The 14582-nt window shown below is 42.1% G+C and overlaps 1 protein-coding gene across 2 annotated transcripts in view; it reads right to left on the bottom strand.

The window, feature by feature from the left end:
• The window catches only part of ccnf (cyclin F), a 52659-nt gene extending 38946 nt beyond the window's left edge, over nt 1-13713 (bottom strand). For both annotated transcript variants that reach the window (XM_020535854.2, XM_048609947.1), the window contains exons 1-3: nt 13358-13713; nt 8788-8942; nt 8098-8204 (exon numbers count right to left, since the gene is read on the bottom strand). In XM_020535854.2, the coding sequence (XP_020391443.1) occupies nt 8098-8204; nt 8788-8942; nt 13358-13370 (275 nt within the window). In that variant the 5' untranslated portion in view covers nt 13371-13713. The remainder of the gene's footprint in view (nt 1-8097; nt 8205-8787; nt 8943-13357) is intronic.
• Between the last annotated feature and the right edge of the window lie 869 nt (nt 13714-14582).

The raw sequence follows: 14582 nt of genomic DNA, 5'->3' as shown, positions 1-14582 counted from the left end.
GAGTAGAATGCCAGCAATGCATTGTCAACTGCCCCAACAGCCCCGGACACACCTGTTCCCTCCATCACCGCTGCAGACGTCAGATCAGTCTTCCTGAAAGTCAAACCAAGGAAAGCAGCGGGCCTGGATAGAGTCACCGGCAATGCACTTCAATCCTGTGTAAACCAGCTGGCGGAGGTATTTACTGACATCCCTATTTGCTTCAAGACGACCGTCATCATCCCAGTACCAAATAAAGCACACGCAACATGCCTTAATGACTATTGCCCAGTGGCTCTGACCTCCATCATCATGAAAATGTTTCAAAAGGCTGATCACAGCCCACATTGACTCAAATCTCCCAGCCTGCCCTGATTGCCTGCAATTTGCCTACCAATGTAACAGGTCCACAGTGGATGCCATTTCCCTACACTCATCCCTGGAACATCTGGACAACAAGGACAGCTACTCATCAACTACAGCTCCGCCTTCAATACCATAAGCCCCTCCAGACCGATCTCAAAACTCGGAGACCCAGGTCTCAGCCCCACTGTCTGCAACTGGATCCTCAGCTTCCTGACCCACAGACTGCAGTGAAGATAGACAACTGCACCTCCTCCACAATAACCCACAACACTGGAGACCCCTAAAGGATGCATTCTCAGTCCCCTACTGTACTCCCACGACTGTGCAAATTCTGAACAAATGCCATCTACAAAAGTTTGCGGATGACACCATGGTAGGACAGTTATCAAAAAACAAATGTGTCAGAAGAAGAGAGAAAGGGCTTGGTGTCGTGGTGCAATGATAACAACCTCTCTCAATAATCGGCAGAATAACTGATTATTGACTTAAGAAAGGATGAGAACACGTCCCCACCTACATCAATGGAGTGGAGGTTGAGAGGGCAGAGAGTGTCAAGTTCCTAGAAGTGACGATAGCCATCAACATGTCTTGGACTTCCCACGTAGATGCGACGATTAAGGCAGCACAACACCACCTCTTCTTCCTCAGCAGGCTTAGGAAATTCAGCATGTCCATTAGGACACTCATCAACTTTTACAGATGCACCATAGAAAGCATACTATCCAGGCACATAACGGCCTGGTACAGCAAATGCTCTGCCCAGGACCAGAAGAAACTACAGAAGGTTGCGTGCACAGCCCAGACCATTACAGAAGCCAACCTTCAATTCGTGGACTCCATTTGCACTTCTCACTGCTGCGGAAAGGCTGCCATCACCAAAGCCCCCTGCCAACCTAGTAATGCTCTCTTACAACCTCTTCCATCAGGCCGAAGAAACAGAAGCTTCACCACATGCACCAACAGGTTCAAGTTCAGCTTCTTCACTGCTCTTATTAGACTGATGAATGGACTCTAACTTTAAATAACGTTCATCTTGCTTTGTGCACCTCCCGTGCAGCGTAACCCGTATGCCCCTTTCTGTCTAAGCACCCTATGATCCGTATGTCTTTGTTTATTATGATCTGCCTGTACTGTTCGCAAACAGTACACTGTACATTGGTACACGTGACTACAATAAATCCAATCAAAGTCACAACCCTCAAAAATTCCTCATCTATCCTAAAAGGGAGATGCCCAATGCGTTTTAGAAAAAAAAAAGCTGTCTAGTTCTGGATTCACCCACAAGAGGAAATATCCTTTCCACATGCACCTTGTACAGGGTCCTGAATAGCCTCGACATTTCAAGCAAATTAACCCTTACTCTAATTGCCCTGGAAATAAATCCAGCCCATGCAACATATTGTCATAGGACAACCCACTCATTCCAGGTATAATCCAGTAAACTTCTGAATGCCTCCAATGCATTCACATCCTTCCTTAAATAAGGACCGACACTGCACATGGTGCTCAAGATGCGGTCTCACCAATGCCCTGACATAACATCCTTACTTTTAAGCTCAATTCTTCACATAATAAAAGAATAGCGTCTTATTAGTTTCATTACATATCTGAACCTACATATCAACGTACTGCGACTCATACACGAGTACATCCAAATCCTTCTGCATCTATCATTCTCCGTGATGCTCTTCTTTCACTCTTCCCGCCACAGTGATCAACATCACCACTTCTCACACTGTACACCATCTGCCAGGATTTTGTCCCCTTACAACTTATATTTGATTTATTTACCCACATTGGAGACCAGCCCAAAATCCACTGCCAAAAACAATTGTGGCAGTAGCCTGTGGAGGACAACAATCTAAAAGGCACAGAAGTGATCTATGTTGAAAGCCTACCATAGAATGACCACAGAATTTGCCACTGCGAATAAAAAGAAGAAATGTAGGTGTGAAGACTTTTTGTTAAGTGAGACATGGATAATTGCTCTTTTTGTGGAGGCAAAAAAAAGCCCACTTGTCTGATTTCTGGAGAAGCAGTTTCCATCATTAAAAAACCCAAAGTAAAACAACATTATAGCTCAAAGCATATGATTAGCAGACTGATCACAAAAACCTTTGGCTTTATTCAGAGGAAAAAGTTTGCAAAGATGTGTATCATTAGGACCACAGCCCCTTCTGATTTCAGTAAAACAAAAGCTTACATTATTTCAGAGTATGAGCTTATTTCTCAGACTGCATCACATCAGATTAATGTGAATGGTTCAGGACGATGAAAAGTCAGAAAGATTCGCAGCTAATTTCAAATTCTACTCTGGCTATTATCATGTCAGAAACAAACATAGGCCAATTGGCTGTCTTCATGCACGGAATCACAACAAATTGAGTTTAGGGAGAATTTGTTTTCTTGAGCAGCAATGCATGGGGAAGATATTTTTGGGTTGGTTCAGTCAGCAATTCTCAGACTTCTGCGATAATTTGAAATATTAATTGGTCTTACTATGATGGTGCTTTATCCACAGCAAATCTCAGAATGGTTTAGTTGCTCTAGTTAAGGAAATGGACCACCTCAACTTTGCTCCGAATGAGTTGATGTATGCCACTGCTTCATACATTAAGAATCTGTATGCACAGTCCTGTTGCCGAACAATGTAATGTCAAAAGCAGTATCAAGAATTAACTTTATTAAAAGGTAAATCTTTAAACATCCACCAGTTTAAAGGGTTTCTGTTAAGACCTTGAATCAGTATAATGATTTAGCTTACTATTGCGAAGCGATAAAGCTTAGGCAGGGGTGTATGCTAATGCAGTTTTGAGGAATGAAGCAAAAAAAATTTATGGGACAAAGAGAAAAACTCACGGCCAAGTTGAATGAGCCCAAGTGGCTGTACGACTTGGCATTCATGATCAGTATTACATAGTACATATCATTGCTCATTATTAATGTCAAATTGTAAGAGCAGTTTCTTTCTTTTCTTGCAAATTTGCAGTCATATGAAGCCAAATTCAAGCTGTGGCAAGTGAAGCTGAAAAAGGGCAACACTGGATTTTCCTACACTTCAGGGACAAAAACCTGCAAAGAAGCAGGACAGGAAGAGCACAAATTTACTTCAGTAAATTGAGAAGACATACTGAATTGCACCACTGTTCAGGACTACATTCCGCTGAGCAGTTCTTTTCAAAGCTTTCTCTGGCAAAGGGCTGTATGTATTCCAGATTAACAGAACATGTGCATGGCTTTCAATTGATTTCGACAATGTGTCACTGACCCAATACGAAGGTGGCTCCTTATCCCTGCTCTACAGTGAATTCAGAGCAGAATATTTGATAATAATATACTTCATCCACCATTTCCTTATTATCTATTAACTTCACTTAGTCATTTCCTTTTTTAAGACTTGCAGAGACTCGTTTTTTTAAAAAAACATTTCTAACTCGCTTCCATTCATGTTAACTTCTTCTGATTTTATGTTCTAACTAACTATCTTACCTGCCACTCATCTTTGTGCAGTCACACACTTTCCTAAGTTTGATACTTGCCCCAACTTTTTTTTTTAAATCTTTAAAAAGCATGATGGGTCCTTGCTTTAGATTTACAGTAGAAATGTACTTATTCTGAAATATCCCCTAAACGCCTATCACCACACCTCTGTTGAGCTAACCCTCAGCCTTGGATACCAGTTCACCTCAGCTTTCAAGCTCATGTAGCTGACATTATTTAAATTTGAAATATTAGTCTTCAAATCAATCTTCTCCCTTTCAAGCTGGATGTGAAATTTAGCCATATTGTGGTTACTACTCCAGTCATTAGTCCAGTCATATTACATAATACCAAACTGACATAACCTGTTCTCCGATTGGTTCTAGTATGTGCTGTTTGAAGAAACTCTCAAGCATTCTGGGAGTTACCCTCTGTCAATCTGATTTTTCAGTTTGTGTGTAAAAATAAATTCACTCATGATTACCATCCCAATAGCACAAGCAACAAATATTTAAGGAAAGACAGAAGTAACAGGGCGGAGACACAGAGAGGAGAGAGTTAATGTTTCAAGTTATTTTGATGAGGAATTATATTGAAGTCAAATAGCATTTTGTTTTTATTTCAGGACTCTAGAATCTACCAATGTAAATCAAGAAGCTAAGTATGGAACAAAAAATGAAATTTGTCCCAACTTTCTATAAAATCCCGACAGTGTGATAGGAGGCCATTCAGCCCTTTGAGTCACATGAACCCTCCGAACAGCATCCCTCTCGGACCCACCCCTCTCCGCTATCCCTGTAGACCTGCACTTCCATGGCTAACCCACCTAGCTTGCACGTCCATAAGATATAGGAGCAGAAATTAGACCATTCAAGTCTGCTCCACCATACAAATCATAGCTGATAAGTTTCTCAACCCTATTCTCCAGCTTTCTCCCCATAACTGTTGTTCCCCTGGACAATCAGGAACCTTTTTAATCGCTGTCTTAAATATACGCAATGCCCTGGCCTTCACAGCCTTCTGAAGCATAGATTCACCACTCTCTGGCTGAAGAAGTTTCTCCTTATCTCATTTCTAAAAGGTCTTCCCTTTACTCTAAGGCCATGCCCTCGGGTCCAAGTCTCTTCTACCAATGGAAACATCTTCCCACCATCCACTCTGTCCAGGCCATTCAGTATTCTGTAAGTTTCAATTAGATCTCCCCTCATCCTTTTAAATTCCATTGAGTACAGACCCAGAGTCCTCAAACACTCCTCATATATGTTAAGCTTTTCAATCCCTGGACTGTGGCCAATTTAGCATGGCCAACCATCTAACCTGCACATCTTTGGACTGTGGGAGGAAACCCACTCAGACACAGGGAGAATGTCTGCACAGAATTTGCACAGTCACCTAAGGGTGTAATCGAACCCAGGTCCCTTGTATTGTAAGGCAGCAGTGCTAACCACTGAGCCACTGTGCTGCCCTATGATTTATGGGTTTTTTTAAAAAAAAGAATTTATGTAATTAATGTTGCGAAGTTGGGTACAGAACTTGTGGATTGGGAGGCAGGAATTTAGAATTGGTGACTGTAAAATGCTAGGCGGGGGGAAAGCATTCCATGTCCCTTTAAAAAATGATAGAGCCCTCAAGCTAGCTGCTATCTGCCAAAGCTAATGGCCCTCAGCTCTCAAGAGAAAATCACCAGCTGTCACAGCCTCCTCTATGACTTAGAGGAAGCACCATCTAAATACTGACGGTTCCAATGGCACAACTAGCTAATACTATTGACAGAAGAATCGATGGAGAAGGCACAGAACATTCCAGAAGACCTGTAACTTGGCTGCAATTTCAAGAGACTAAATTTTTCTTTATACAAGTGGGACTTCTATTTATTGGAACAGCATTCTACTAGAAACTTGCTTTATTTGGGAATAGTTATTAATTATAAGGGATTTATTCAGTTTGTTAATAGTTTAGTTAATTTGTTCATTGTTTGAGTTAGATAAATGAACTGTTGTTACTTGTTGATTTTAAAGTGAGTGTCAGGGATTTATTTTATTTAACCACTACAAGTTGCTGAAAAGCAGGTTACCCCACTTCTCACTCCTTTTACAGATTATGGGGGCAAGACATTCCTCTTTGGGTGTTTCGATTTTAGTTCGCGGGGAAGGCGGGGGGGGGGGGGGGTTCAACCTCTGCTTTATAACATTAACAGGACACCAGCTTATGGCAACTTATGCACAGTTAACTGTATTTCCGTAAATACATGTAACAATAAATTACTATTACTTTTTATCCAATATTTAAATATTCTTTGTCCAACATTGTTGTTATTGTTAGGCAGCCTGTAGACTGTTCCCACGAGTGAATTCTTTCCCCTATCTCCATCCAAACCAAAATGTACATTTTGATCTCCTGAATCAAAATCACCTCCAATTACTGTAAAGTCCCATTCTTGATCAACAATGCTATTCTGCCACCTTTAGCTGGCTTATTCTCAGTGTAATACAAGTCAATACTCAGGACCCAATCTTGGTCATCCTGCAGCCATGTATCTAAAATTGCCATGATATTCTCTTTACTTCCTTCAATATAAGTTATCAATTTGTTTACTTTGTTAAAAATTCTACACACAGGTACATTCTTAAGGGTCACTGGACTCAAAACATCAACTATTTTCTCTCTATAGATGCTATCAGACCTGTTGTGTTTTTCAGTATACTTTTCATTTCAGATTTAGTTTTAAGAGCATTTAGTTTTGTCTTGTTGCTATTTTTGTAACATCTTCTCTTAATTGTTATTGCGTTTTCCTTTCTGTCCTTTCCTGTCTTTCCATGACCCTCATTTCCCATCTTTCTTACACTCTTACATTGGCTCTACTCTTTGACATACCACCTCATCCCACATTTCTTTGCCTAGTATTTAACTTTAAAACCCTCTCTACTTCCTAAATTATCTAGCTCACTTGAACACTGGCCCCAGCATGCTTCAGCTATAGACTATTCAACAGGTACAGACCTCATTTTCACCAATACTGGTGCCAGCGCCCAACAGACTGCGGCCCACATTTCATCTTTTTAATTTTTTGTGCCCTATGGTGATTTGCATGCAGGTCAGGTCACAATCCAGAGATTATAAGTGAAGTTTCTTATTAATTCAATGCTTAGTTCCTCAAACTGTCAAAGCAGAACGCCTTTCCTGAATCTATTATGTGTTGGTACCTACCTGGGGTGGAACACCGGGTCCAACAGCAAGTTATTTTCCAGTCCCGAGCTAACGCAGTGTATACAACTACGTGAAAGCCATGACTGAGACAGGAGGCCCGATGTCTGTAGATTCAGGACACAGTCAACAAGAAATTGCCTATTTAGACAGCATGGATAGCATGAAAGAGAAACTTGCATGGACTGCAGATCCAGGACATTTCTTTTAAAAAAAAAATGCTCGATTCAACAGGGCAGTAATCTTTTGAGGGAAATTCATGGGATTTAAAGAACCTCCACACATTGCAATTGCCTGTTTGTGCAGGCAAATTTTTCCTGCTGAGGGGAAATCCAAGAGATAATTGGGTTTCCCATTTACAAGCACCTTCAGTCCTTAAACAGGAGCCAATAGCCTTCAACCCAAAGACCTACCAGTCTTCCAAGTTCATAGAGGTCAGTTTGATGGAGAACAGCGAAAGCTTCAAACTGCCAGAATTTGTGAAGTCTGAAAGTTAGAGGAATGAGACAGAGCCAAACATAACTTGATACATAATGTGGAAAATTCTTAAATGGAAATGCAAGCATATGGGGGCAGGGGCAGAGATGGTGAGATGCTGTACAAGGACCTAAAAAGGTTTGATTCCTTATGCACCACACACCAGGATGATATCATATAGACTTGCTGAGAGGCGTAAGCCATACAATCTGGGTCTTCCTCCTAGACATCATTACAGAGGCAAATCATTAATGCAGCTTGCATACAGTTGCTATCATGCAAAAAACACTGCTTAAGACATGAATCTCTTCTCTGTAGAGTAATAAGCGGTCTTTTTTCTACCACAGTAGACGTGGCAAGTTCTGTACATCCCTACCAGGAAAAGGAGATTATTGCACAAATATGCTAGATAGCTTGCATAACATGAGCAGCATTGGTGACAATTAACTGTTACAACAAAATGAAAGTACAAATGAAATAATTACACTGATGGCACCTACATCCCTACAGGACACTAACAAGCAAACAAACTAAGGTTAGCTGATGCTCTGAAAATTAGACTACAAGAAACAGCAATGCATCTTACCGTACCTTTCAAACAGCCACCGATTTACTGGAGATGGCCAGATCTCCTGAAAGTTTGCATGGGCCCAAACACTAGAGTGACTATCTATGAGGGATCGGAAATGAGAGTGCACCTGAAAGATAGAGTATAAGGCATCAACACTGAACAATCTTGAATACTCTGTATTTAAAAAACAAGGGAAAAAAAATCTGCAACCCACTTCGCACACATTTGGGCCCTGCAGCTCACTTTATTTCCAATACAGGTTCCTTTTCCCTGAAGATATTATTCATAATCAGTCTCTACAGTTAAAATGTTTTGAAATCGAGTCAACAACGTAAGTATGCAACTACTTTGAGGACATGCCACCAATGCTTTGCAGTACTCATTTGTCCAGTTTGCATCAACTTCAAAACTGAACCAGGCTATTCAATGTTAGCAGTACACTAAGAAAGGAATTCAGCCAAATTTGTCAGTCATCTAGTGAATAATGCAAATGTTTAGTCATGACAACTATAAATGTTTTGTTTGCAAGATACGAGTAGTGCTGACCTAAAATAGTAAAATAACACCAGCTGCATGGAACAAGTTGCAGTAAAAAATTTAATAAGATGCGCAGCACAGATAATACAATTATAGGATTGTGAAATTTGTTACTTTCGTGATAATTTATCTCCAATCTTGCCCCAGTACATATACAACGACAACTCACTCACCGCTCTGAAATGCAGAATATCTTGAGCAGGAAGGCATTCCAATACATAAAGCAGAACATCATCAGGAAGACTGAGCAGCGTCAAGACAGGTGAACGTTTCTTAATTTTCTGTTTCGTGTGCAGTGAGAAACATTTTGTGCATTTACAATGCAATACTGAAAGTAAAACAGTTAAAACAATTTGATCAAGATTTTGCTTAAGCCATTATTGTTCCATACCCATTGTGTGACAAAAGAACAGTACAACAAATCTGGATCAGTAAAAATTCAAGAGTGTTTTGCTGCCTTTTTGCTACCAGGATTTTCCAGAATTCTGAAAATTGGATTTTTTGCATCTCAGGAACAGTCTAACTGTAGGCATAGGGAAAATTACATGCTTAGCAAAACAAATAAAAAGCAGTTAGCAGAAATGCAAAATCTCAGTCCCAGAAAATGCCTATCTGTAGACTTCTTGACACATAATTCCACATCCATGCTTCCACCAGAGTTCCTTCTGCAAGTTTAGCTTCGGTACAGCAATACAAGACTTTCTAAAATAAGGCATAAAGTTTGACACTATAACCACCACCAAAACGTATGCAACTGTAGTACAAGAGGCACTCAACATCCATTTGGCTATCGATTGATCTGCCATAGGACTGAAAAAGTCCAAAGATGTGCAGGCCAGGTGGATTGGCCATACTAAATTGCCTGTAATGTTCAGGGATATGTAGATTAGGTGGGTTACAGGGGGATGGGATGCTCTGGGGGTCGGTGTGGACTTGTTGGGCCAAAGGGCCTGTTTCCACACTGTGGGGTTTCTATGATCTATGATTGCCTTGGGTCATCAATATCTGATATGTAGAAACATAATGCTTCAAATCAAATTTATAACATATTATCCAGATTTGCTTGGGGAATCCATTGTTGATTGTTGGAAAAACCCATCTGGTTAACGATTGTCCTTTAGGGAAGGAAACTGCCATCCTTACCTGGTCTGGCCTACATGTGACTCCAGACCCACAGCAATGTGGTTGACTCTGAACTGCCCTCTGGGCTATTAGGGACAGGCAATAAATGCTGCTTAGCCAGTGACGCCCTCATCCCGTGAATGAATAAATAAAGTAAAAAAAGTTTCCTTCTCTCAAAACACTGTTAGACAACTTGATTGATTTCCCCTATTGAAGATCACATGACACTCCGGGCGAGCTTGCCAATTGGATACAAAATTGGGTTGACGGTAGGAGACAGAGGGTGGTGGAGGAGAGTTGTTTTTGGACTGGAGGCCCATGACTAGCAGTGTTGTGCAGGGATCAGTGCCGAGTCCACTACAGTTTGTCATTTGTACAAATGATTTGGATGAGAATTTGGGAAATATGGTTTTGTAAGTTTGTGGATAACATCAAAATTAGTGGTATAGTGGACAGTGAAGAAGGTCATCTAAACTTGCAAAAAGGATCTCGATCAATTGGGCCAGTGGGCTAACGAGTGGCAGATGGAGTTTAATTTGGATAAATGCAAGCTGTTGCTTTTTGGCAAGACAAACAAGGGCAGGACTTATACAGTTAATGGTAGGGCCCTGGGTAGTGTTGTTGAATAGAGACCCCTAGGGGTTCAGGTACATAGTTCTTTGAAAGTTGCATCACAGGCAGGGTGATAAAGATGATGTTTGGCACATTTGCCTTCATTGCTCAGACCAGAGTATAGGACGTCATGTTGCATTTGATGAGGCCACTTTCGGCATACTGTCTACAGCTCTGGTCGCACTGCTATAGGAAGGATATTATTAAATTGAAGACTGTGCAGAAAAGACTTACAAGAATGGTACCAGCACTGGACGGTTTGAGTTATAAGGAGCTGCTGGGACATATTTCCCCTGGAGAAGAGGAGGTTAAGGGGTGACCTTAAAGGAGTTTATAAAATCATGAGGGGTACAGATAAGGTGAATAGCAAAAGCCCTTTTCCTAGGGTGGGGGAGTTCAAAACTAGAGGACATACTTTTCAGGCGAGGGGGAAAAGATTTAAAAAGAGACCTGGGGGGCAACATTTTCCCCCACAGAGAGTGGATCCTATGTGGAATGAACTACCAGAGTGGTAGAGGCAGGTGCAGTTACAACATTTAAGAGACATTTGGATAAGTATGTGAATAGGAAAGTTTGAGGGATACGGGCCAAACGCAAGCAAAGACTAGTTTAGTTTGGAAATCTTGGTCAGCATGGATGAGTTGGACTAAAGGATCTGTTTCCGTGACTGTGACTAAGAGGAACTAACAGCATGTTTTATGACCCTTTGTTCTGTCAGTAGATCTTATTAATACATAAATAATGCAAGGACCCCACAACCAGCAATGAACACATCCTGTGAAGCACAAGACACGAGGGCATGTGCCAGACTCCATACCAGATGTAGTCATGTTTACAATCATCCAAGTGAGATGGTCGTGCTCCAAACTTTGACACACCTTACCAGTATTGTCTCGACGAAAAAATAAAGAAAGGAAAGGTTGCCCCCCCACCCCCCAACTCCTCTCTCAACATTCAAAAATGGCAACACTCACACAGATGGTATATTTGCATCCACATCCATAGTATACACCTATTCCATTTTCTAGTTTACTAAAGGATGTACAGTAACCAAGACAACGTACATCAAATACAGGTATGGAGGAATGAACACAAACCCCATGCATGCAATAAATCTACCCACCTCACATCTGATAATCTTGATTCATTCATGGCATGTGAGCATTATTCCCCATCCCTAATAGTCCTTAAAGTGATGAACCCATCCTCCTGTGGCTTGGGTAAAATCAGAGTGATGCAAGAAACATTTAGTATCGTACTTATACAAGGTTCTTTGCCAATTTCCAGGTACTCATCCCAGCCTTGTACTGAGCTTTGCAGGAAGAACACCAAATCCACATTTGCCAGATTAAAAATGCAAGCCCTCAATTCATTCAAGAATCAATATAGAAAATTATAGACTAGAGGAGTTTTGTTCTTTTGCATGACGCAGGCCCGATGCAAACACACAGAAAACGTTATACCAAAACTCACTACTCTGTAGTAAAGGAATCAGTTTCCCACCAGTATATATCCAACCTACTCAGATAGAACACTTGGATAGTAAAGAGGGTTGCATTCAAAATCTCCCTTCCCCCGACCGCATCCCAAAACAACTCATCCCTGCCTCCCTAATCTGTCCTTCTTCCCACCTATCCACTCCGCCCACCTCAAGCCCCACCCCCATCTCCTACCTACCAGCCTCATCCCCACCTCCTTGACCTGTCCGCCCTCCCTGGACTGACCTATCCCCTCCCTAACTCCCCACCTACACTCACCTTTACTGGCTCCAACCCCGCCTCTTCGACCTGTCTGTTTCCTCTCCACCTATCTTCTCCTCTATCCATCTTCTATCCGCCTCCCCCTCTCTCCCTATTTATTTCAGAATCCCCTTCCCCTCCCCCATTTCTGAAGGAGGGTCTAGGCCCGAAACGTCAGCTTTCCTGCTCCTCTGATGCTGCTTGGCCTGCTGTGTTCATCCAGCTCTACACCTTTGTTATCTCTTAACTTGGATAGTAAACATTTGCAATTCAACTGTTTTTCAAGTACATCCTCAGGATAGTACAAACCAGACGATTTGCAGCTGTTTCCCTGGGATACTGAAACACCTCATGCTTCCCCAATCCAAGATAAAACAAACATGTTTTCCGAACATCAGATAACTACTGCATAAAACTTAGACAGGTGACTACTGCCCATTTGATCAGAATGGGTGGTTTTGGCAACAAGCAAATCAGGGAAACTCCCAATCCATCTAGAACTAGTTTCTTTTTTAGAAGCTCACTCAACATTACGATCCACAAAGAACCACAATAATTACCCAAATCCAACCAAATCATAATATGCAGAATCTACCCTCAACTCCAGTCAACTCAAAGTAAACTCACCCTTGCCCTTCAGGCACCCTGATTTAGATGGCAGAGTATCTTCCCTAATAGACATTGTAGTCATAGGAACTATGATTAGGCCATCTTTTACTAGATCATGACTGATTTTATACCTCGACATCACTTGCCCACACCTGTCCTAATATCCCTTGACATCTTTAACATCTATAAAGATATCAATCGCAATACTGAATACATTCAATGTCTGGGCCTCTTAGCCGTCTCAAGTAGAGAACTCTAAACACATCAGTCGAGTGAAAAATATTCCCTTGCTCAGCACTAAATGCCCCACTATCTCCCCCTCCCCCAACGAAAAAAAAAGGGCTCGAGAACGTCTCTTCCAATCTTTCTCCACCCAGTACCTCAAAGTGTTTCCTCCCTTCTCTCTCCCACCATCCTCGGGCTCAGAGACCCTTTCTTCCACATCCTCATAGAATAGCATCCTACAGTGTGGAAGCAGGGCATTCGACTCTCGTGGGGATACAGCACCTATTGCCACAACACCCCGGGGCAGAACATCCTTTGCACCTCCTCAAAAGACGGAGGCCAAAGTCCCCCTACTCGTTACCAATCCCCTTCTTGGTCATAGATCGTCCGATACACACGCAGCTATGGCTAAATTTCAACTAATGATGAAACTCACCACCTGGTCGCATTTTCAGCCAATATGCGTCCCGTTCCCCCACTTTTCAAACGGAAAATCCTTTCGATCAGCCGCTGGTTCCGAATAACAGAGTGCAAGAGGTTTTGGTACCACTCAGCTGGGATAGCGGGCGAGTCCGGGTGCCTCTGTACCGAACTCCGTTACGGTGCGAAAACAGAAATGTGTCTGTACCGGTGGGTGGAGAGGGGAAGAGCGGAATATCTCTGTACCGAACTGTGAGGAAGACTAGAATTTGAACGTCTTTCAAGAATTGGGTCAAGCTATTCCTCTGCTAGTGTGAGGAATCTGGATCTTCTTCCACAGCTCTACCTTTTGCCACAGTACAGCTAAAACCCTATCCGCGCGCCCGACCGTTTCAAACCAACATCATGTGAACTATTTCAAAATAACCCCCGCTGATTGGATACCAGCAGCCTGCGCCCGTCTATTGGTGGGTCCATCAGTCAATCAACAACCTCGCCTCCCAATTTCACATCGCAATTGGTCTGTTCAGCATCTTTGCTGCGTCGCCGGCCGTTCTAATTGGTTCCAAAGAATGCACTTTTCACTTCAACTGCAAAAGCAGCGCCTCAGATGGACAGGAAGAAGAAGCACAACAGCGTGGTGTTTGGAATAGAGTTTGGCTTGAGGTGATGGTGTTTGGTGTTGGTAGTCTTCTTTGAACAAAATGTCACATTTTCAATTAATGCCTGTTTCTATCTAAGAGATGGGCTTCAGTTGTTGACATTTTTATTCGCTTTTGAACTGTGCCGTCATTTTTTGACAATTCCTAAATGCCCGGGTGGTTGGTGAACTACCTTATTGAATCACTACAGTCAACGTGGTGTAGGTACATCAACAGTGCTGTTTGGGAGTGAGACCCAGTATTGAAGGAACAGTTGGTATCAAGTCGGGATGATGTGAGACTTGGGGGAGAACATACAGGTTGTGGTGTTCGTTGTGTCTGATGTCCTTGTTCTTCTGTTTGTTAAAGGTTGTTGAAAAGTGCTGTTGATGGACCTTCAACAAATTGTTGAAGTCCACCTTGTATATTGGCAGACATTGCAATTACTTGATGCTAGTGATGGAGGAAGTGAATGTTTAAGGTGATGTTTTGAGTGTTGATCACAGGCCCGAAACGTCAGCCTTTCTGCTCCTATGATGCTGCTTAGCCTGCTGTGTTCATCCAGCTCTGCACCTTGTTGTCTCGGATTCTCCAGCATCT

Source organism: Rhincodon typus, chromosome 21 (genome assembly GCF_021869965.1).
Source record: "Rhincodon typus isolate 14 chromosome 21, sRhiTyp1.1, whole genome shotgun sequence".
In the NCBI taxonomy this organism is placed as follows: Eukaryota; Metazoa; Chordata; class Chondrichthyes; order Orectolobiformes; family Rhincodontidae; genus Rhincodon; species Rhincodon typus.
Note: the sequence above shows the minus strand (reverse complement) of the source record. Positions and strands in the feature narration are given on the sequence as shown.